The following is a 24,096-nucleotide window of genomic DNA, read 5'->3' as shown; positions in this document are numbered from 1 at the left end:
AAATGAAGAGCCAGACTTTGTTGTCAGCATGATCCCCAACATTCCTGATTCCAATATCCAAACTCAACTCCTTCTAGACAAGGGGTAGGCAACCTAGTGCCGGGGGGCTGGATGCAGCCCAATCGCCTTCTCGATCCAGCCTGCGGAAGGTCCGGGAATCAGCGTGTTTTTACATGAGTAGAATGTGTCCTTTTATTTAAAATGCATCTCTGGGTTATTTGTGGGGCCTGCCTGGTGTTTTTACATGAGCAGAATGCGTGCTTTTATTTAAAATACATCTCTGGGTTATTTGTGGGGCATAGGAATTTGTTCATATTTTTTTCCAAAATATAGTCTGGCCCACCATATGGTCTGAGGGACGGTGGACCAGCCCACAGCTGAAAAAGATTGCTGACCCCTCTTCTAGACTAAGTCACATCATCCTAATAATGTCAGTGCTTCTAACAATACTACAAACCAATCCATCTAACCAGGTTGGGACACTACCTGACACTAGAGCCAAACTGGGAAGGACTAAGCCTGATATTTCTAAAAGGACATGGAAGTCAGGCTCAGTCTCCTTCCTTGTGGGTGAAATTGGAGACATGGAGTTTTATCTAACTGGAGGACTCAAATGCCTGAAGCCTCCACATATATAAAATTTGAATACCTTAAAAGAGTTTGGGAGGAAGTTGCAGATTTAATACCAGTTTTGTACATGGGTAGCATCCTCATCAGGTAGGGTACATCAGCAGAAGCTCGCTGCATAGGCAAGAAGATCTATCATATTGCCCCAGCTACCTTTCCCATTCCCCACCCATCCTGGAGGGAGACCATGTAGGTCTAATTGCTGACATAGCTCCACAGTCTGGCTGTTACTCCAAGCAGCTCAACTAGCCCCTTCGCACACAATAACATACATCAGTAAAGTCTCCTGCAGTGGTCATCCCCTGGTGAACATTTACATACTCACTTAGCCTAGGTTTATTTTCAGAACCAGGCAAAGCCTACTTGGAGTCATAAGCACCTGCAGCTCTGTTATGCCAGGCCAAATACTCAGTAACAGGTTACTCTGCCAATAGCCAACTTTGGGCCAGACAGTCAAACAGCAGCCAAGAGAGAATAAGAGTGAACCCAGCACCAAGAGGGCAACACCCTTTAGCAAACAGGAGGAGGGCTGGAGAGAGGCAGAACAAGTAGAAGAGAAAATTGAAGAAAACAGATGAAAGCAAGTAAGACAGCATGTATAAGTGAGTGGAAGGTACATGAAGTGAAGCTGCTTAGATTTATAGCAATTTGTACCTGATTGTTCATACTAAAGCCATTATGGGATGATTAGAGAAAAAGGTGAAGCTTTAAGTCCAGTGAAAATCAATAGAAATGTCTGGAGCAATTCTGCCGTGCAAGTGAAAGGACTATTTACTGTATATGCAGAGCTTCTCGGTTTCTAGCCTACATGGATTGCGTGGGGGCAGGGCGGGGGGAACAGAAATTTTCAGCCAGAAGCAGCTGACAGAGAGGTAAGACAGAGGCAATGAGGATATACTGGAGGAGGAGAAAAACCTGCTTGGCAGCAGAGCCCTATTACAACCATCCCTCCTCTCTGGCCTGCCACTTTGCTGCAGGTACACCAATGTACAGGATGTATAAATGACAGGTGTGATCCATGAACACCTGTGTGCCTTAGAGCTCTATGTTGAGAAAGGCTAAGGAGATGTGCACATTTCTGGCATAAAATACGAATGCAACAGCACAACTAATAGGCATGGGAGCAACAAACAACAGCACCACAAGAACAGAAACAGCCAGGTCACCCCACCCCTCAGTACAAACCGCACATAAATGTACATTCCCTACCGAAAGAATGATCTTCCTTATAGGAGGAAGTGACATTCTTGTATCTGCAAATACTGCCTCTCCTCAACAAAAGGCTCTCCTAGAATTGGGCTGCAGGTGGTGAGCCAATAGAAAGAGTAGCAGCTCTGTGGGTTACATGTCCGCTGGCATCCTTGCACTGGCACCCAGTCTCAGAATTCCTTCTGGAAAAGCTACTCTTAGCCAATCTAGGAATAAATGTAACTGAACTGGTGTTCAAGGCAAGCTGCCTAAGTTTTTCTGCATTGTCCCACCCAACAGCAAAAGCATGTGAAAAACTGGGTCTTCCTTACCTTGTAGAGTTTCAGGCTGGCCTCATGCCTGGAGTTCGCTGTGTGGAGACGCAGCTTCTCCAAGCTGTTGGTATAATAGTCACAGGCATTGCATTTCAAATGCACGGGGTTCCCAATAGCCACACACTTGAGCCTCCACTCATTGGCCTTGCCCCCCTCCTTGATATGTGCCACCAGCTGGTACTTCTGCACGTGTTTGTCAGTCTTGCAATGGAGCTGGAAATTGGCCTTGAGCTGCGTATTGTAGCGACACAACTTGCACTGATAAGAGTCCCCCATCACAGCCTTCCATTCCTCTTCAGGCAGGCTGCGCTCCACGTTCATGTGCAGCCCCAGCAGGTCCAAATTGTCTGTGGTGAACTTGTTGCACACGGCACACTGGAAAAGCTTCAGCGAAGGGTCATTGGTCTGCGTGAACGTCTCCCCCAGGTTCATTAGCTCCTCAGACACCAGCTGCCCACCCCCAAGCCGCATGTCCAGGGGGATCTCTCCACCCACTGCACAGAGAAAGAAGAAAGTCAGTCAGAAAAGCTCTGCAGAAACAAGCAGGGTGGAGGGCAGCAACTCATTCCCACTCCATGACAGCAGTGCATCTAGAAGGGTCCTGGCCAAAGAAGCTCCTACAGACCTTGAGGCATGAAGACCTGAGCTAGAAACAGGGTGAAACTGGAAACAGAACCCCACTTTCCCCCTTTTATTTCCCAAGGTCTGAAATGGACATACTGGAAATTGGGGAAAAGCTAAGAAAATTTTTATCCTTTATAATAATAAATGCAGTAGTTTTTTAAAACAACAACAACCCTGCATTGATTATTAAAATAATATCAATTTTATTTTTAAAAAGTAACTGTCAGTTCACATTGTTGCAAATCTCTTAGATCAAAGAGAGTGATGCAAGGGATATGCACTGTTGCTGTGTTTGATGAGATTATTCAACAGGCAACATTTTTCTCATGATGTTGGAAAAGTACTTTCAAACACTGCTGAACATCCCCAGGTATGTCCTCTAAACTGAGAGCATTCCAAGCATATTGCCCTGACAACACAGTGGCATGGCCTATGCTCAACACAGCCCTCAGTGTATCTTTCCACTTGCCTCAGATTCCTCCAGCTGGTACGTCAGGGTTATGGAACATTTTTGAGCCTAAGGGGCAACCTTCCAAAGGCCGCTTACCATAGAAGAAGAGGCAGAAGTGGGCACCTTTGCACAGTAGGCTAGTTTCTACAGACCTTCCTCTCTGCCTTTCATTCAGACAAGCAAGAGGCATTGTTAAGAGTTCAAGGACACATTCAAGCCAAGCAAAATCACCCAGGCTGCAAGGCAGGGCCAATGAGGGGGTGTGGCCCAGGAAAGGTTTTGAGGGCCTGATATAAGCCTGGGGAGGGGGGGGACACATTTGGCCCTGCGTCTGAGGTTTCCTACCCCTGTACTACATCAAATCAAATTAAACTGATAAATGTTTGAACCAGCACCAGCACCCCAAATCAAGGATGAAAACTAAATTTATTAAACTTAAGCTCATTAACTAAATTTAAACTAAATAAACTAAATTTATAAATAAACTAAATAAACTAAATTTATTAAACTTAAGCTCATTTCAATGCCTGAATTTTCTGAAGCCCATTGAGCTAAAAGTGGTATTTGAGACATTTAGTCTGATTAAGATGAAAAATAAGTCATACTGGTATATTCAAGGATATATTTGCTGAGATGAAATCTTATATAAATTAAATAAATTAAATTTAAATTTTGTCTACAGCTAAGGTGACACCTGCAATCCAATCCAATTCCACTCAGTTTAATGGGGCTTACTTCCTTGTAAGTGTGTAGAGGATTATAGCCTGACTACATATGATGACATACTATTGAAGAGTTCAGTGACACAATTAAGATTAACTGAAAATATTCAGATTTAGTATTACTCTTTAATTATATTACAGGGATGGTTATTTTCTATTTGAGTACTCTCTCATATTTTCTGCACAACCACACTGAGGGCTACATACTGCTTCTAAGCTCAGTTAAAAAGCCCCCCCCCCCTTTTGTTTGCTAGGATGTTAATGGTTTCTATTTTCAGCTTTTATTTATTTCTATTTTCCCACCTGGCAAAAAAATAGATACAGTTAATACAATATGGTGGAACAAGTTACAAATCCATTTGTGACCTTTGGTTTATCATTGTTTTAGTAAGAGTGAAGGAATGTGTACTTTTACATTTAATATATATCAAACTACCATGCAACTTCATGTTCTTAATGTAGTAAAGGACATTTGGTTCTGACAAAAAGGAATGTTGAATATATTTACTTTTTCTATCACCTGCCCAAATCCCCTCCCCCAAACAAGCAGTTTTCTTCCATTGCTTCAAAATGCCTAATAATTTTACATCTCTAAGCAGAATCCCCCTGCCACAACCCTAGCTATGCCCTTGGGTGCCACAAATTCAGGAAGGAAGTCATACTAATTCCCATGAGGAATGCACTGGTGCAATTCAGACATCACATCAAACCATAGCTTAACTATGGTTTAGTGTATCATGTCTGGATTGGCAAACCATAGCTATAGTCATTGACCTGCCTCCAGAGTTTACTGCATCATGAAGATGAAGGTGGACCTCTGAGGCAGAAGCAGAGGCAGACAGGCAGCTCTAAAAATTTGTCAGCTGTACAATTGGCCAACTGTAAGATTAGGGGAAACCATGATTTGGCATGGTGTGTGAATGAACTGGTGTTACCCACTAGCCCATTTGTTAAAGCATGATGAACACCCGAATTCTGCATTTTCAAGAAAGGGGACTAGGTAGAAACACAGTACTGCAGTTGTACACTCTAGCCAAACTAACAGCATCCCAAACATGGAGTCCAGCAGTGAGAACAATAGCCTACTCTGTGCTATTCCATTTCCTGTTCAGTCATGGGTAAGTTTCCATCTCAGCTTACTTGCCACCTTTAAAATGGAAACAAGCAATGTACCCTCACGGGGGTATGAGAGACCAGTACAGCACATTAAAAATGCAGCACAGAAGCAGAGGAATTTGAGGTTGTGTTCATAAAGCTGTATCCAATACTCTCTGTCCGCAAGTGCAACTGATGCTAGCAGATGGGTGAATTTTAATGTTGCACAACAGAGGAATCCAATGGAACTGCTGTCCTAGCAGTCACATACTGTGCAATAGATTTCGCAATCTACTGTACAACAAATCTATCAGCAACCTGCTTCTGCATTCTCTCACTCAAAACATTCCACTGATGCAAAACATTTTACCAGTGGAACAATAAATACATTTAAATGAGTTTAACAGCACTACATTGAATGAAACCCATAGACTGCCTTACTTTTAAATGCTTTCTCTCACCCTCACACACAGAGTTTTTCACATTAGTACAGACTTCTACAAAATCATATGCACCAATGCTTTACACACAGTCACCTCGATTCATCCTGCGCAAGAAAAATATTGTTTGGACAGCTAGGTGCAGGAACATCACAGTCAAAACAATCTTTCCACTCTCAAGCCACCCTCATCTACTTTCCATCATCTCCCTTCTGCCACAGTCCTTTAAAACACCTGTTCTTCTTCAGACAATGGCTTCTTAGTTTTTGTAGCATTTCCTCCTACAGCAACTATTACCTATAATTCTCATTGTCTAAACAGCAGTAATGCTGAGTTTGGACTCATATCATAGAACAATGGAGTTTTCAATGCTTTAAAAAAAAGCATGCCCAATAAAAAAATTGGGAATTTTCACAGAATCTGTTTGAGACAAGAGACTTTGAAAGAACAGCTAAATTATAAACACAGTTGTCTGAAAAGCTTGCAGTTTCCAAAAGGAGGGATTTCTCTGAACTTCAAACATAGAAAGACACAAAGGGCAGGTCTCTCAGGTCTGTATCTGATGCTTAGTTCAGGGGAAGAAATCTTAAAAGCATGATTTCTCCCTCCCTCCCCCTGCCCTGTTTCAGAGCAGATTATACTACTATCCACTGTTTTCTGTATGGCAAGAAAAATCACTCATTTCCCTGCAAAACTCCCAGTATGAAAGTATCTACTGATATGTGAAAGACCGGCTACATAAAATGAGAAAGTGACATCTCCATCTCCTTTTTCTCCAATAAAACATTGGTCACGAGTCTGCTTCACTGGAGCCAAACCTGGCTCTTCTGCACACCTTCCACTCAGTCCAAGGTTGCAGCCACAGGATGGCCTTTCTTACAGCTTTAGATGCATCCATAGGGAGGGGGAGAAATTGCTTTGCTAACAATGAGGGGATGTCATGCTGCCCCCACGCCCAGCCTGAATCTCTCAGTCTCAGCAGGAGATTGGCTTGACACACTCCAGGAAGAAGTTGCGGAGCCACTACACTCAGAATTGTACCATTTCACAGATTACCAAAAATAGTGACTTCCATATGCACGCACCACTGCAGTTGCTTAAAAGCAGCAAACTCTGCTAACAACAAACACCCATTTTCTACATCCAAATTTCAACTAAGCCCTCCCAACCAAAAGACATCCAAAGAGCTAGCAGATTGGCCTTGAAGTGAAATAACTCCTACAGGATGTTTAAGTAGGGGAACCCTTTCAATCAACCCTACTGAAAAGTGCTTCACCCAAGTACATATAAAGTTGATAAAGGTGTTATATGCACCAGATTAATGATAGAAATAAACATAGGCTTTTCTTGTGGTATGTTAGTGCTAAAAAACCCTACTATTATTACCATGTTGGAAAACACTTTAATATTAAATATTCAAAAGGTGGTGTCACAATAAACCCTGCTCTGTTTGAAACACCACACAGTTCTTCCAAAAGGTTACTGCATATATATATATATATATGTGTGTGTGTGTGTGTGTGTGTGTGTGTGTGTAGTATATAACAAAAGTTTAAACCTGTCTGGTCAGTTCTTCTTGTGAATGCAATAATAATCACAGCTCTCCTGCTTTCTCCAGAAAAAGGAGGATGGAGGCATATGCATATTCTGACAATATGAAAACCAGCATGATTCAAGTGATCGCTCACCTGTATAAGTATCAGCCTAGGTTTAAGCTGAAATGCTAAAGAAAGTGGGGGGGGCAAGAAGTTATTATTTATTTTTCGGGTTTCTAGCAATTCAGGCCTGCCAATTCACCATTACCACTAAGTCTGCTGCGTTCACCACACACATGGAACAAACCTGAAAGCTGGGTTTTGCCCTTTTCCTTCATAAACATATTCCTAACCCTCATGTAAAAAGAGAAACTTTTCGAATAGGTTGGCAGAGGTACAAGAAATGAAGCATCTAACACATGCACGTCTGTAGGAGTCTGATGGCACATTGCCCTCTTCATAACCTTTTTGATGTTCTTAAACTCACAAAATTTGCTAAGAGATGTAAACATGCTGCCCATGAAAACAAGAAACCTGAACACATCTCATGACCCACGAAAAGCCACTCTTCCACACCATTTCTTCCATGGCTCCTCCCAGTGGCAGACCCCAGCTAAGAATATCTATGCACAACCCCCCACAAAGAATCACAGGGCGAACTCAGGTCACCTCACCTAGAGATGGGGCCATGGATGCTATTGTGTTGGTGGGATCCATCTGGAAGCTGCCCATCATGAACGGAGCCTCGGACGCAGCGCTGTCCATCTTGAGGTTGGGCAGGGTCATATTCTGAGCCAGGTAGTACTGGTACAGCTCAGCCTCAGCAGGCAGGCTGCCCAGGCCCAAGTGGCGGTTGTGCTGCATTTGGCTCATGTTCTGCTGAAGCAGCATCATGTTGTGCATGTGCTTCTCACTGGTCATGTGAATGCGAAGGTTCCTGGCAACGTTGGTCTCATAGTCACAAACCTCGCACCGCCAGGTTGGTTTGCTTTTTGGTTTGGTGGGGGAGGGGGCCCCACAGCTGCTACCCATGTTGGTGGCGGCAGCAGCAGCCGCAGCAGCAGCAGCAGCTGCCGCCGCCGCCGCCGCCGCAGCCCCAGCAGTGTGGCTGAAAACTTGTTCCCCACCTCCATTCTGCAGGTTCTGCATGTTGTTGAGATGCTTGTCAGACTGCATATGAATACTGAGGTTGCCTTTGGTAGTAGTGGAGTAGTTACAAACCTCACAGCGGAAAGGCTTGTAACCACATGTGTAGCTCTCGCCCCGTGCCAGCCGTGGGTGGGGCTGCCCGCTTTTGCAGTAGGCACACGCACCCCCTGGCTCTGGGTGCTTTTCCTTCATGTGAGCCTCAAGCGTCTGCTGGTACTTGTAGTGCCAATTACACTTGGGGCACTTGAGCGTCTTACACGAGTTTCGTGAATGCATCATGGTCATGTGGCCGCCAAGTGACCGTGAGGAGCCCAGGATGGTGTCACACTTGGGGCACTCCACACCGCTCCCCGAAGGGCACTCCCCACCCCCAAGCTCACATAGGGGCCCCACATGCTGGTGATGGGAAATGCAGCTCCCGTCTTCACCCTCAACACTCTCATTTGGTTCTGGTACTGTGGCATTGTCTTTATTGGCACTTTCATCACTGAAGTCGAGCCTCCTACTGCCCTCACTGTTAAAGCTTAAACAATTCCTCCTATTTGCACCATCAAAGACAAAGGAAGAAGCAGAATTAGAACTAGAAGAAGCTGTGCCCCTGGACAGAGTCTGGAGCACATTAGGCATTAAGGGAGAAATGCTTTGGTTTGAGAGAGCAAGGTCCTTTTTGCTGCTGCCACTGCCTGCCACTACCCCAGACTCCTCAGGAGGCCTTTCCTCCAGTTCATCCTCCAACTCGCTTGGGAACAGCCCTTTGCACCCCTCATCATCTTCCTCCTCCTCGTCCTCTTCCTCCTCCTCGTCCTCTTCCTCCTCCTCGTCCTCCCCAGCTGGCTCAATTTTCTCTGAGTGGCTGTCCTGGTCAGCCAGGTCTTGCTTTTCATACTCTACTATCCCAGGGTCCTCCTTCCCCTCGGAGGATATTGTTGGACTGGAAGCCAGTGGGCCCAGGGGGACTGAGGTAATTGGGGTCTTCAAAGCTGAACTTGTTAGCCCTCCAAGGTTCAAGAGAGCCCCAGAGGCCAAGAGGCCCGACTGGGGTTGTTCTGCTCCACTGGCAGCCCCAACCTGGGTACCCCCTTCCCCTTCCATGCGGAGCCCACTGAATTTGCCATAGAAACTGTGTCCAGGGCCTATGAGGTTAGCTGTGGAAACTAAAGGGTGTGGAAAGTTTTTGTTTTTTGGTTCCAAAAAGCTTACAAGGGGTTCCTTGTCTTTGCCTATTCCTTGGATGATAGCGGAGATGTTCTTATTGCTAAGAATTTTCCGCTCCTCCTCGCTCAGAGTCATTCGATGGTCATGCACCGCATGGGTCACAAATGAGCGGACATATCCAAAGGAGAGCTTGCACAAGAAACACATCAGGATGGGCTTCCGCTTTCCATAAAGCACAAAGCCATCAAATTTGGACAGGTCCACATTGTTGGGAACATCTTTGGATACGCAGGAACTTTTGGCAGAACCATCGCTGTTCAGGTAATCCTTGTTGCTTTTGTGGCGCACATCAAAAACGCGGAAGCTGTGCAGGACAGGGCTAACCCCTGTCAGGGCTGAGGTATTCGGGAAGGCCTGGTCCGAGCCCTCAAACCACTTCCCAAAGGATGAGGCTATGTGGAAAGTGTTGATGATCTGTGGGTAGACAGGCGCAGCCGAAGTTGCCTCGCCTTGCTTGCTCCCAGCACTGGGGAGAGAGTTCATAAAGAGTGATGGGAGCGTCCCACTGCTGGTGCCATTGCCACCCCCACAGACCCCCCCACTTTGGATCAGCTGACTGATGCTTTCAACAATGTATGCCGAGCCATCTGGCTGGTAGACTATCTCCCCTGCCAGATTCTCTACATCACTTTCCTCATCTCCCTCCTCGCCAGTGTCACTCCCACAGTCTTCTTGCAGAGGGAGGAGCGGACGGGCACTGGGGCAGTGGTGCTCCATGTAGGTCTGTAAGCTGGCGAAGGAGGTGGAGCATTCGTTACAGCTGACCTCCTTGCTGGCTGGCTCAGTGCTGGAGCCAGAGGCAACGGCACTTTCTGCGGAGTGCTCACTGAAAGGAGCCCGCCGGTTGTCTAGGGCTTCATGGCTCTCCGCTGCAGATGGCTCCATGTTACAAGGTTTGCTGGGGAGGTGGGTGCTGCTGAGTTCAGTCCATTGCTGGTGCTGAGGAATAGCACACCCATTGTCCTTCCCCGAGATGACAGATGAGTCACAGCCTTCCATGGCGAGGCCTGCATGGAGCGTTCATTGCACCCAGTTTGGTTCGGACCTAAAGGCAGAAAAAGAGGGAAGAGGGAGAGAGAGAAAGAGAGAGAGAGAGAGAAGCAGTCAGTCAGGAGAAAGAATAGGCCAAATTTCCACACAGAGCAGACGAGACATGCACACAGCCCCCTCACCCAATAAAGCAGCTACTCTCTGTTGCCAAGCCTGGAAAATATAGTGGGAGGAAAGCACGGATGGGCAGAAGTTATCAGGAACACTAAAACCCATCAGCACTATGGCAGTCAAAGCAGCATGGAAGGAGCTCTTGGAAAGCCCCTCACTCATTCAAGTACCAAAAAATTAAAAAAAAATAAATCTGTTTCCCAAAGCTTCTTCAGGAACCAGGAAAAAACATTCCTCTTCTCCCAGACTTTTGGCTAATTAAATAATCTGTGGACCTTTAACTGGGGGATGGTAGTGGTGGTTTGGTTAGGTTTGCTGCCATTTTATGTATTTCGTGTTTTTATATTGTAAGCCGCCCTGTGATCCTCAGATGAAGGGCAGTATAGAAATTTAATAAATAAAATAAATTGTTTGTTAATGGGAGCTGGACCCTGGCACCTGTAAGGGGGGCACAGCAGGTCTATCTGTGCACTTGCTGAAAGTAGCTCCAGTTTATGCACTGCCTTGTAAAACAAAAACAAAAACATGAAGTAGGCTAGACAGGAATGGTATGCCAGCCTCCAGAGTTTAAGCTACTGAGGGAGGGCTCTGAATAATGAACATGCAATATACTGAAGGCAAGAGAAAGCCATCCATGACTGCCTCTTTATGCAGTACTCCAGACCAAGCGCCATGTGTCTATTAGGCAGGCGAAAAAGAGGAAGTTCTATAGCACTGACTATGCAGATCACACCCTTGTTCTATAGTGAGGTGTTTCTGAATTTTAGGTGTGTCAGTTGTGCCAAACATCACTTCTCACTCACAGCCTTGTTATGTGGGATCAGGCCTGATTAACAACACCATCTATATTCACAGCAGAGTCATGACCAGTTCAGCCAAGCAGAGGACAAAGGGAGTATTTTTCAAACAGTGTCCAATTTTGTCACTTTGCAATCTGAGTTTGGAACATATACATTGATGGTGCTGCTACCATTCAAGCCTCTCACGTTTTAGTCCTCATTCCCCAAAGGATCATCCTGGCAGCTATCTTGAGACACTTTGATCACATTTAAATTCCACTTGACACCTGCTGGAGTCTAATGGGTTCCACAGACTGACAGAATGCACTTTGGACTTTTAGCATATGGTAGCCAAGCTTGATTACCTGGAGAATGATACCTCCTCTCTGCCTACAGCTGCTGAGAGTAGGGGGAAAGGAAGAGGAGCCTGAAGGCAGGCAGTAACTAAAGAGGAATGAAGCAGATAGACGGGCTGGGAAGAATTCAGGTAGAAACAGGGCAGCACAAGGCTAAGGTCACCAACACAGCACAGCTGAAGAGCAGTGAAAAGATGTTGTTGCCCAGTCTGCCAGAAGTCACTTCCTACTTCCTGTTGAGGGCTGCTCAGAGGGTGGAGTCAAATAAACCAGGGAAGCCTGAGGCAACGCTTCAGTGCAGCAATGCCTGTCAACAGCTCCCAATTCAAGAGACTGATTTAGGGCAGTGTGACTGATTCTGCCACACTGGGCATCGAGCCTAGAGGGCGCCACAGGGGGCCGCAACTATGATGTAGTGAACTGAGCAGCACAGAAGGCGGGAGCTGGGGCACGGGCCAAATTTTGGCATCACACAGGGCGTCCCTGAAATTTGAGACACCAAAGTCTGCTCCTGCCATCTCTCCATTGTCAGCAACTGAGATGCTCATTAGCATCCGTTGTACTCACCCCGCCACAGTCAACTGCCCACAGGCAGTGCTTTTTTATAGACAGAACTCACCAGAACTCAGTTCCAGCACCTCTCAGGTGGGCACCATTGCCAACAATTCATGGTGAGTTCCTGACCTCTTTTTCTATAAAAATAGCACTGCCCATAGGAATTTCCTGAATGACCTAAAGACTTCCTACTCTCGCCACTCTCTTCACATTTCCAGCATTAACAAAAAATTGTTTATTTGCTTATTGCATTTGTATCCCACCTGTCCTCTAAGGAGCTCAAGATGGTGTAAATAGTTCTTTTCCTCCCCATTTTATCCTCACAACAACCTTGCAAGATATGTTAGGCAGAGAGCGAGTGATTGGCCCAAGGTCACTCTGTGAGCTTCATGGCTGAGTGGGAATTTGAACCATGGTCTCCCAGGTCCCAATCCAACACTCTAACCACACCACACTGGCTGGAAGGGACCCCAGAGTCCTCAAAATTGACACCAGATGTAAAAACTATAATATTTGCTCATTTTATTTATATACTGCCTATCTCTTATTAGAGCACAGGGCAACATACAGCATAACAACAAGTACAACAATCTCCACTTGTAACCCTCTCTTGGCTCAGCTAGAGGCCAGGCAGCAGCTGCCCTTCCATGGTTCTACTTGATAGAAGTTCAGCTCACAGCTGTGCAGCCTTCCCCCAGCGGCATAAGGGAAAGCAGCTTTTCTAAGGTGGCCTTGTTAGACTTCTTCAGGGTGATAGATCTTTTATGGAGGAGTTCCTTTTTGGCTCCCACTTCAAACATGTTCTGTCCTGTTCCTCTGGCAATATAACACTTCTCTGCAGTGTCTGGAATCTCCATAGCTCTGCATCTAATCTTGCTGGACCAGAAAGCTCAGCAGCAACTTCCTCAAACTTCCTGCTTTTTTAAGGGTTTAGTGTTGAAGGTTCATCTGAAAAGTTTTACTGGGGCAGGGGGCAAAAATACAACTGGCTGCTCAAGCTGGAAAGCCAAGAGGACAAATCTGGCACTCTCAGCAGAGGTACTACAGCAAACTTATCCTATTGGCTGTGAATTGTCTGATTGACAGGTGGGGCCAATAGGGTTGGCAGAGCTGATGGGGCGGGAGGGTTAACAGCCTGATTGTAAAATCAATGTCATAAATGCTTGGTAACTTACAGGAACAAGCGGGAAGAAGAGGCTGCGATTGATAAAGGACTGCGGCTTTGATGCTGCACTAGGGACTTGTTTATTGACAGGAAAGCCAATCTCCTCTGCAGGCCAGGCCAGAGAAACCGGCAAATGCTTCCCAATTAATTGGTGGGCTCTTTGGCCTCCCGGCTGCTCTGATTGCCCTTCCCCCTACCCAAACAAGTTAACCAATGAAGGAAACACACCATGGAAAGGTATTCTTGCCACCACCCTACCCCTTTTATGCTCTTATCAGATGCCAGCAAAAGGCCCTGAGAAGGATGCTCTGCCAACCAATCAGGTCCATGAATACCAGTCACACAAACTGTGCTGAAAGGGACTAGGCCCCCTTCATGCGGAGCTTCTAGTCACTTAAGGGGAAATGGGGTGGCTGCAGGCATAGGCCCCATGAATTGTCTCTGTCTGAACTCATAGCCCAAAACAGAGATTACACATCTCAGCTTGCGACTGAACCCAGCTTAAACAAATTCACCCACAAAGAATTTTCTGTCCAAATTCCTTCTACACATCTAGCACTACTGCATCTCTCTCTATCAGCCAGTCATTAAGGAAAAGGTAGCTCTTACTTAAGGAGGCAGAAGTCAACTAGTCAGGTCGATCAGTGCACTGTCTGTAAACATGTTTTCCCGTAAAATCAATGATCTTCAGTTAGAGAGAGAAGGAACTGAGAACCTAAAGCCCCCACCATCACCACCTCTCATTGCAGCCCCCCAGGCTCTTGCTCTTCCCAGCTTCAATTCATCATCCCTGCTCCTGAAACCCTCTGGCCCCAAGCCCTGTCTCCACTGTTACACCTTGAAGGTATACCACAACTTATTTATGTTAAAAACATATATACCCTGCCTTTTGACTAAAAACATCCCCAAGATGGGTGAAAAATTGAAGATCCAAATATAACTTACCACAGTGATCAAAACAGAACACAACAGTAGTAGAGAACACCAATAACTTTGGGGAGGTGGCAGTGGTAGAACCCTCTCCCAGATAACAGGTGGTATTTAGTTGTGGCATTCAAAAGGTCTTTCAAACATACCTTTTTACTACTGCCTTTCCTTAAGAGAGCTCAATATCTCTCATGTATTCATAAATAACTGGAATAAGTAACAATAAGTAATTGATTAATCAGCAGCAAAAGGCGGTCAAGCAAAGAAACCCCTTCAAACTCAAAAGAGGGTCCCAAAGGCTCTATGGAAGACAGCATCTTTGCCTACCGCCTATAACCAATAAAGAGGAGATACAGCAGGCCTCCACTAAGGAGAGTTCCACATTCAGGAAAATGCCCTGCCCCAGATGAAACTCTGCTTTCTTCCAGATAGCAGGAGGACTGGGTAGGTTCAAGTGGGAGAGAGTGATCCTTGAGCTGCCTGGGGTGCAGGACATTTAGAGTTTTAATGGTCAAAACCAGTACTCTCTGAACTGAGTATGGAAGCCTCTAAAAGCTAATGAAGCTGATTCAAGATTGGATTCATGCATCCTCTTAGATCAACCCAATCAACATTATGGCAGTTGTACTATGAATTGGTTGTAGAACCCTTGAACGGAAGCCCTATGTAGATTGTGAAGAGTGCTAGAATTCTATCCACACCCCTTGTGTTGCACAAACTGAAAGGTATCCAAAGATATAAAAGTAGCGGAAGGTTTAAACCAGACTAACAGTAAAATGTGGTGTCCAAATCAGAACAAGTATGAGCAATTTTATCCACAAAGTATAAAGCAAACTGTTCACAGCAGACCCAAAGTTCCTCCAAATCTTCCTGTGTACGAAGATGCAACAGATCCCTAGTCACTCACTACAAAATATGTAATTTATCTGTAAGATCAGCCTCCATACCGAAAGACTGGAAAGTGGCCAATACAACACCACTTTTAAAAAAGAATCTGGAAAATTGTATGCCAGGGGGAAAGGTGGAAAACATTATTAAATATAGAAGTACCAAAAATATAGAACAAGTCTTGCTGAAGCAGAACTAGCATGGTTTCTGCAATGATAAGTCCCATTAGCATTTTACAGTTCTTTGAAAGTTTCAACTAAGTAGTGCTGGGCGATATATCGTTATATCATCCCAAACTGGTTTGAAGTCCATATCATTATATCCGTTTCATAATTTTTGACCTGGCAATATATCGCAAATCATAATGTATGTGTGTGTGTGTGTGCGCGCGCGCTATGCAAATATCACAATGTGAGGGAAAATGTGAAGCCAGCCAATGCTTCCCTCAATTCCTACAGCTGGTTAACTCTGCTGCCTCAGCTCTCCCCTACCTCATGCAGGGGGCGGTGAATCACAAGAACAGGCACTGAGAAAAATCACGGTGTAGGAAAAATTGTGAAGTCAGCCAGTCCCTCTACATAGATTCCATCCTTACTTCAGACATTGTGGTATATTGGGATATCGTGAAGTTTAGCTGGTGATATATCACAATGCTGAAAACCAGGTATTGGCCAGCCCTACAACAAAGCATATAATTAGTGGTGATCCAATCAACATTGTACACTCAACATTTCAAAAAGCTTTCAATAAAGCACCTCATCAAAGACTCCTGAACTAGTCTGGCAGTTATAGGATAAGGCAGCAGGTGCTGTTATGGATCAGCTACCTGGTTAAAGAACAGGAAGAAAACAGTAAGAATGATAGCACAAGTTCTCACAATTGAAGAATAAGAAGTTGGGTCCTCCAAGGATCAGTATTGGGAAGTGTGCTTTTTAACTTATTCATTGATGACCTGGAATTAAGGGTGACCATTAAGATAGCAAATGACCACAAATAATTCAGGGTTACTAGAGCAAAAATGGATTGTGGAAAGCTCTCAATGGATACTTCCAAATTGAGTAACTGGAAATTGATAAGGTAAGTGCAATTATGTGTAAACAAATGTAAAGTGTTGCACATGCAAAAAACAAAAATAATAATAATCTAGATTTCACTCATAAAATACACCAATGCGGTCTGTAGTGGTACTGACTGATCAGGAATGAGACCTTGGGGTCACATCAGAAAGCTCAATGAAGATGGTGATCCAGTGTGTGGCAGCTGTGAAAATTGTGGATTCCATTTTATTACTGGGAAAGGAATAGAAAATAAAACTGCCAATATCATCATGCCATTAAACAATTCTATGGTGCAACTGTACTTTGTATATTGTGTATAGCAGGGGTCAGCAACCTTTTTCAGCCGTGGGCCGGTCTACTGTTCCTCAGACCATGTGGTGGGCCGGACTATATTTGGGGGGGGGGAGAGAATGAATTCCTATGCCCCACAAATAAATCAGAGATGCATTTTAAATAAAAGGACACATTCTACTTATGTAAAAACACACTGATTCCCGGACCATCTGCGGGCCGAAATGAGAAGGCAATTGGGCCGCATCTGGCCCACGGGTCTTAGGTTGCCTACCCCTGGTGTATAGTTTTGGTTGCCTTACCTCAAAAAGGATATTGTGGAGTTAGAAAGTGTTCAGAAAAGGGCAACCAAAATGATCAAGGGGATGACATTTGGGGCTTTTTAGTTTAGAGAATGGCTCACCAACCCTTTTGAATCAGTGGGCACATTTTGCATTTTTAAAAACTTCTGTGGGCATCAGTCACGAAATAGCTGCTATGGTGTAGGACAGGGGTCACCAACCTAAGGCCCATGGGCTGGAAGCAGCCCATGGAGGTCGTTTGAGTGGCTCACGAGCTGCCCCCGAACTGAGGTGCCTGCTCACACGCTGCGCTAAAGCAGCGCAGCACGGCGTGGGGAGCTCGCTTCTGCAGCACCGGAAATCGCATCTGCGCACGTGCAGGCACCAGAAATCACAGGCAGGCGTGCTCACGTGACCCACCCACAGAGGGATCTCCATGGGACCGATGGGCCCAGGCAAGATAAACTTTGCCGACCCCTGGTGTAGGAGCATGGAGTAACACAAAATGGCTTCAATGGAGGGCCCACCAGCTTAGCCCTGGGACTGTGGGTGCCCGGGGCTACGTATACTGCATGCATGTGTGCCCTGAGGTCAGCACACCTGCGATGGTCCCAAACACATTTTGAGGAGCGGGTGCGACCAGGTGCCCCCATGCAGGCTCCCTCATTGGAGCCTGCCTCTGGCACGCAGTCGGAGCTCCATTCTTGGATCAGATCTGACCTGGAGGCGGAGTGGAGGAAAGGTAGAGGCAGCGTTGCCACCCCTCTGCTGCACTGAGCCAGCTCCCTCACATCCAGCTTCAGCTCTGTTCACGCGGAGAGAAGATGACACACGGCAGCCATGTTGCAGCAGTGGCGCCCTTCTCCTGAACTGGGTGGAGAGCAGGAAGAGAGGAAGCAGCAGCTGCATTGCCGTGATGCTGCCTCTTTCCTGTACAGAGTTGAGGCGCACGAGGGACCTGCCAACTTCCTCACGCCCAGCCACAGTTCCACTCCTGGGTCAGGTCTGACCCGGAAGGTGGAGAGAAGTAGGAGAGCTGTGGCAGCACTGCCACTCCTCTCTTCAGCTGGGCAGTGCTACGCGAGGATGCTGCAAAGGCAGTAGTCTCACACCCGCCAGGCCAGGCACAGCTGGCTCCATCCTTGCCCTGTATACCCAGGGCCAAGTGGTGGGAAAGTACTCACCACCACTGGGCATGCTGATGTCGGGTTGCGTGCTCCCGCAACATGCACAGTCCAAGCACACAAATTTGTGGGTGCCCAGCCTCTTCATGGGGAATGGTGTGGGGCCTGGGGCAGCCAGGGGCCCCTGCCCCCAGCACCTATGTTCCATAGGGAGCCTGCCGTTAGACAAAATTAGACAGAAAGCTATGCTTGATGACCATAAGCTTACCATGGGAAGTCAACTATGTCTTGCTGGTCTTGATTGTGGAGGTCACTCAATATTGATTTTACAACCACACTGAGCTGGCTTCCCAAAGGCACCTGACTGGCCACCATGAGAACAGGATGCTGTACTAGATGGGTTCTGGCCTGATCCAGCAAGCTAGTTCTTATGTTCTCATACATGCCTGCTGGAAGGTACTGCAACTGCTATACACTTCTATTTCCACCTAGGGTTGCCATATTTCAAACAGTTGTTGAGCTTTTTTCAGTTCTGCCCAAATTGTTGGGCAGAAAAAATGCAGTTTTTGAGCTATTTTTATGGAAAATCGGCATGCCATACACCTGGATTTTACAAGACATTTTTACCTATTTCTGCTGACTGCAGTATTCTGGATATGTCCAGGAAATCCCTGACGTATGGCGACCCTATTTTCACCACCACCACCACCACCACAACAAGCTCTCACTCATGCGAGCCAGATTCATTGTTAATCTTTTGCTATGATGGCTCAAGCTGCTCATTGCCCTGCCATCTAATCACCCAAAGCTCACTGGAAGACTAAAGCAAGAAATCTTCAAGGCACAGTTGTGTTAACTGCTTGAGTCAGTTCTCCATTCCAGTGGAGAAGTAGCTGTTTTAGTCTGTTGTAGCAAAGCACAAGTCTTGTGGCATATTATCTTGACATAATTGCTGGTCTACAAAAACTTATATGCCATAATAAATGTGTTAGACAATAAGTTGCGACAAAACTGTTTTGTTTTGTTTTTTTAATTCCTGAAGTGGATTGGAGCTTCAATGGAGCCACTAGTACGGAACAGGAAAATCACCCAGAGCCCCAAGAAAACCTTTTGAACCCAGCAATATATCTGTGGTTGGGTTGCTCTTAACTGGTCCTTGTTGTATGGAAAAAGCAAGGGCAGAACTTCACTCAGAATGCTGGGAATGAAACCCATTACTGGCCAAATGGGAAGCAAGGAAAGAAGCTCCAGAAACGTGCCTTATGGTACCGATCCTAAAGCATGATGCAAAACATAATGGCTACTTGAGAGGCTCTGATTTTAGAAAGATTCCTTGTTCATTCAAACTGTAACCCTCTGTACACTTACCTAGCAGTAAGTCCCAATTAACCCAGTGAGACTTACCGGTACTTCTAAGAAGACATTTAGCAGCGGACTCTCAGACATTTATTTTTCCATCAGTAAGCAACAGTACATTCAGTAATCAAGAAGTGGACTGTCTAAAGCATTCAAACTGCAATTCACCTTTTGCAGACTAGATTTAAAAGTTTTGCTGCAATGACATTTAAAGAGAAATCAAAACCTGCTATTCTGCAAACAAGGTTCTCTCCTGCTTCGCCAGCAAGCACAACAATGGCTTCTAAGTGGGGTCAATCCCAGAGGCATCAGCCTTGTGCCAGAAGCCAGGCACAACTTCCTCAGCTCGGCTATTTCCAGCACAAATATAAACTCAGACTGGAACTGAAAGCTGCCAACTCAGCCAGTACAGGGACTGTGTAGCAACCTCATCACTGCGGTTAGAATACAGGCTGAGGCAAAACCCGGCACAAAACAACTCTAAGCAGTTGTGGGAGGGCAAGGAAACACAGGAAAGCAAACACATCACAGCCCCTCCCCTCAGACACAGCCACTCTACCCTGACCTGATCCCTGGCAAGGGCCTTGGAGTTTCCTAGCCAGAGGAGGAATGGCTGCTCCCAGAAGGGCAATGGTCAAGTTCAGTTTGAGGCTTCCTTAGAAACCACACAGGGACATGTCCTCTGCTCTACCAGATCCAGCACTGGGGAAAAGGCCCAAAGCAAGATAGACTTAAGAGGAAGGTGGGGGCTTTCCTCTCAGGAAACCCACCCCCCCCCACACACACCCAGTGCTTGCCACCAGCAGCCGGAACTGGTAAGCTGACAAAACTAACAAGAATGACACAACACGGCCTGCCTAAGTGGGCACAAGACACGAAGGCAGACTGATGCACAGCAAGGCCCTCTGATCTTCAGGCAGCCCCTTGAGTGTAAACAGATTTCCAAGCCACAGGAAGCCAAAGCAAATGTTTGACAACCCAGGAAGGGAACACAGCAGGTCTGAGTCCCTGGCTCAGGAAGAGGGAGAACAGTTTCCCAGAGCAATAACACAGCCAGGTCAGGCCAAATTTCTCAGACAACACCTCCTTCTGCCAAAAGATGCCATTCAATAAGTGGTTGAAGTCTAAGCAACTAAAGAACATGCTACCCGCCCCAAATAAATGTTAGAGAAAATGCTTCTTTTTAGCTTTGTTCTAATAATACTGGGGAAATATTTGGCTACAGTGTGCTTTAGCCAATAAACGTACAGAAATGGGCTTACTGGGAGCACATCTTTAGAACAATGCTTCTACAGAGGAAAGTCAAGAACAGTCAGAAGTCAGAACCTTCTTGACTGCACATCTGACATGCTCCAACGCTCTGAAAATTTTCACTGCCCTTTTCTGTAGAGCTGAAAGCACCACCAAAAAGGCAATTAAAATGTTCATGAAACTGGGACAACTTCCTGATGAAGAAAAGCCAAAGTGCTTGGGACATTTTAAGTACAAGATAGCATACAACTGGAGCTTATAAACTTAAGAAAAAGGTGGCAAGTGATTAAAAAAAATGTTTTCTCCTTCTCCATATAATAGTAGAACTTGGAAGTCACCCCATATACCACACTACATGTGACCCACTGCCACTAGATAGTTGATGATTTCTAGCTAAAAGGTCTCTGAAAGTATTGAAGATAGCTCAGCAGAACATCTGCCATGCACAGAGTAAGAGAAGTGGAAACAACTAATTGATGGTAGTATGGGTGGGATATAAATTCCAATGAATAAATCAACACAGCAGTCTTCCCCTTTTCCTTCCTAAGACCATGTTAAAATAAAAAATAAGCAAATTAGCAGCAGCAGATTATGTTACTGGTGAGTTTCCGACTGTGATCCCAAGATTTCTTTCATGGGTAGCTCCATGGGATAACCCAGCTCAAAGGACAGAGCATTGTTTCTAGGCTCACTCCTTGGAATCAACTCCTGTTCATCTATGCCCAAGGGAGACCAGAGGAAAGGAGCTACTTTGGCCTTGGGATGGGCAGAGGCAGAGAGCTCTCAATAGTTCTGGACACCAGCACTGAAATGGTTACCCTACAGCTTGGCCTCCTGCTAATTGCAAGGCTTTATTTTTTATTTCTTATTACCCTCTCACACGCCTGATGAGATTATATTACCAGAACTGACAACAGCTGGAAGCAGCAGCAATATGTAGAGCCTCTAAGGAGGTGATGCAATTTCATTTTCATTGATCAGAAATCAGTAGGGCAGCAAATGATGGGAAATTCCATTATGAGAAGGATGGGGCCACAAGACCCAGTGCCCAAATGCCAAAGGGCATGAAGCCCTCCCCTGGGTCAGGCCCAGCTCTCTGGGCAAAGGAAGCCCCCCCCAAAGGGCTACCCATACATTCTTGCTTTGAGGGATTTGGCAGAGTAGGGCATGTTTCATGCCCAACATAAGCAGGTATTCAAATCTGCATCAAGCAGATAGGTAGGTGGAACCCAGCCTTGGGGGTCTGATATGGAGACTATGTCTTACAGGAAAGACCCCAGAAGCAAAGTCTTGTCCCTAGGACAGGACAACTCATTTTAGCCAGGGCAAGAAGAAGCCATTTTCAAGGCCCCAAAAGTAACAGGAGTCCAAGCAACAAGTAGGCAGTGCTCCATTTTGCCCCTGCCCATTCAGAGTCTGATCAGAATCGTCATGCTCCAGGCACTGTCTATGCCAGTGTTTCCCAACCTTTTTTGGGCAAAGGCACACTTGTTTCATGAAAAAAATCTCGAGGCACACCACCATGCCAGATGGGGAAAGGTCACTTTTTACTTATGTAAAAAAAAATAAAAAAATAGTAACAGCATAGAAGGTAATGGTTAGGCTAGCATCCCTCTTCCAAATATGCTAGGTTTTTATTTGCAGGGACTGTTCTACATGGGAAAGCATTCAGCACTGTCATTCTCCCATCTGCCATCTGAATTGGTACTATTCTGGGTCAACTTACTCTGCTGCATGTGTAGATGAAAATGGCACCAAGTGTGGGGGAGGGGCAGAACAGGTTTCAGATACAGGATATTAAGCATACACGTACTTCAGATTGAACTGGTTGCTTGCTTTGCAAGTTTTCATTTCCCAAATGACTGCATTGGCAAGCACAATACCTACCAGGCTCAACGCCGGTCTCGCGCTGCCACTTCCCGCGCTCTCAAGGACCCGGGAGGAGGAAGGCGTGAAGGGAATCCCGAAGGCGTGAAAACCTCGCGCATGCGCAGGCCTTCCGCCTGCGACAGCCCAGTAGGCCGGCCGAAGCGAGCGGCGATGGGATGTGGGAGGGAGCTCGCTCGCCGCCCCGCGTGTGCCTATGTGGGGCACGTTACAGCCCCGTGACGTCAGCGCCACGCAGGCAGCCAGGCAGGCAGACGGCGAGAGCCCCGCGCTGGGTCGCCTCTCCTCGCCGCCACCGCCCCGCCTCTCGCCGCCCGACTCGCCCGCCTCTCTCCCACGGCACACCAGGCAACGTCTCGCGGCACACTAGTATGCCGCGGAACACCGGTTGGGAAACACTGGTCTATGCCACCTGAGACCTTCAGGCTCAGCTGTCAGGTATTTCAGGACTAAGGGTTACACCTGGCTGGCCATTTGGGCTTTCTGTCTGTCAAGTTGCAGTACTGCCTGGGCTACACACATATAGCCCATTTCCCCACCCAGCCCCTTCAGGGCAGACAGGTCCCTGCAGCAGACCAGGGGTTAACAGAAGCTGACCGCAGTTGCACAGCTGTTAAGGTAATCAATACCACTGAGATACTAAAGCAGCATAAGCCACATTATTGATTGCCAAGCAGATGATAAAACTGTTTATTATGATAATTGCAGAGCCCCTACAAGAGTACAAAGTGCAGCCTTCAGCCCGTTGCATAAAGTAATAGAAGGATCATCCAGGTATCAGCAAAGCCTGAGCCAAAGACCTCCACACTAACTTAGGATCAGCTGCTTTCATTCCAGGATACACTTCTGAAGCTCTCACACAAAAACAAGCCCAAGACTTAAACCGCCTTCTGGGCTGAAAAATACTTGAAATTCCTCCCATGTCAGACTGGCTGAAACCTCAGCAATTCTCAGACAGAGCGCATGTGGCAGAGGAAGATCCTTGGGCTCCCCACTCTCTCCCAGTACTGTACTATCCTTTGCCCTAAGACAGAAGGGAAGTATTGGGGGGGGGGGGATATAGCTATTTTGCTCTTCATATCAGGCTACATCAAAATAGCAAAGCTAATGACATTTCTACTATATAGTGAATCCATGTGTTCCCTGGATGGGTAAAACAAGAGGTTCTTCTTCTTTCACCAGACCAGTAGCAACTGATTACTGTTTGAGAGTCAAATATAAATTGATTCAGTGTTAATTACTGATGTGGTATTCTTGCTTTTTTATGTTGAAGAGAGGGAGAGAGTGTAATCAAAAGATGGAATTAGTTTATAAGTGAGTCCTCCCAAAACGAGCAAGTTGACAGTTGGGTCCTGCTTTAAAAAAAAAAGGGGGGGGGACAATAACAACAAGCAGCAGCTGCTGCCCTGGTCTAAATGCTATCTTTTCTCTTGTGCAAGTGACACAATTCTGTACTTTACTTACAGAGGCCTCTTTCTGCAAGATCCACCATATATCTCAAAAAGCAGGTATAAGTAAAGAGCTATCCTTGATTTTCAGTGGAGTTTGTTTGAAACTGAATTGTTTCATGCCAACTGCTGTCCCATGTTCTTCAAAGGTCTTCAGAGACTACTCTCAATAGCTTTGTACAACCCCT

The 24,096-nt window shown here is 46.1% G+C and overlaps 1 protein-coding gene across 16 annotated transcripts in view; it reads right to left on the bottom strand.

The window, feature by feature from the left end:
• The window catches only part of ZFHX3 (zinc finger homeobox 3), a 262,705-nt gene that overhangs the window by 104,372 nt on the left and 134,237 nt on the right, over window positions 1-24,096 (bottom strand). For 14 of the 16 annotated variants that reach the window (XM_082229254.1, XM_082229255.1, XM_082229258.1 and 11 more), the window contains 2 exons: window positions 7,692-10,426; window positions 2,148-2,644 (listed from right to left, as the gene is read on the bottom strand). In XM_082229254.1, the coding sequence (XP_082085380.1) occupies window positions 2,148-2,644; window positions 7,692-10,380 (3,186 nt within the window). In that variant the 5' untranslated portion in view covers window positions 10,381-10,426. The remainder of the gene's footprint in view (window positions 1-2,147; window positions 2,645-7,691; window positions 10,427-24,096) is intronic. The other 2 variants (XM_082229249.1, XM_082229250.1) reach the window with 1 other exon arrangement.

Source organism: Podarcis vaucheri, assembly GCF_965113315.1.
Source record: "Podarcis vaucheri genome assembly, chromosome: 7".
Classification (NCBI taxonomy): domain Eukaryota; kingdom Metazoa; phylum Chordata; class Lepidosauria; order Squamata; family Lacertidae; genus Podarcis; species Podarcis vaucheri.
The sequence above is the reverse complement of the archived record's forward strand: the minus strand, read 5'-3'. Positions and strand labels throughout refer to the sequence as shown.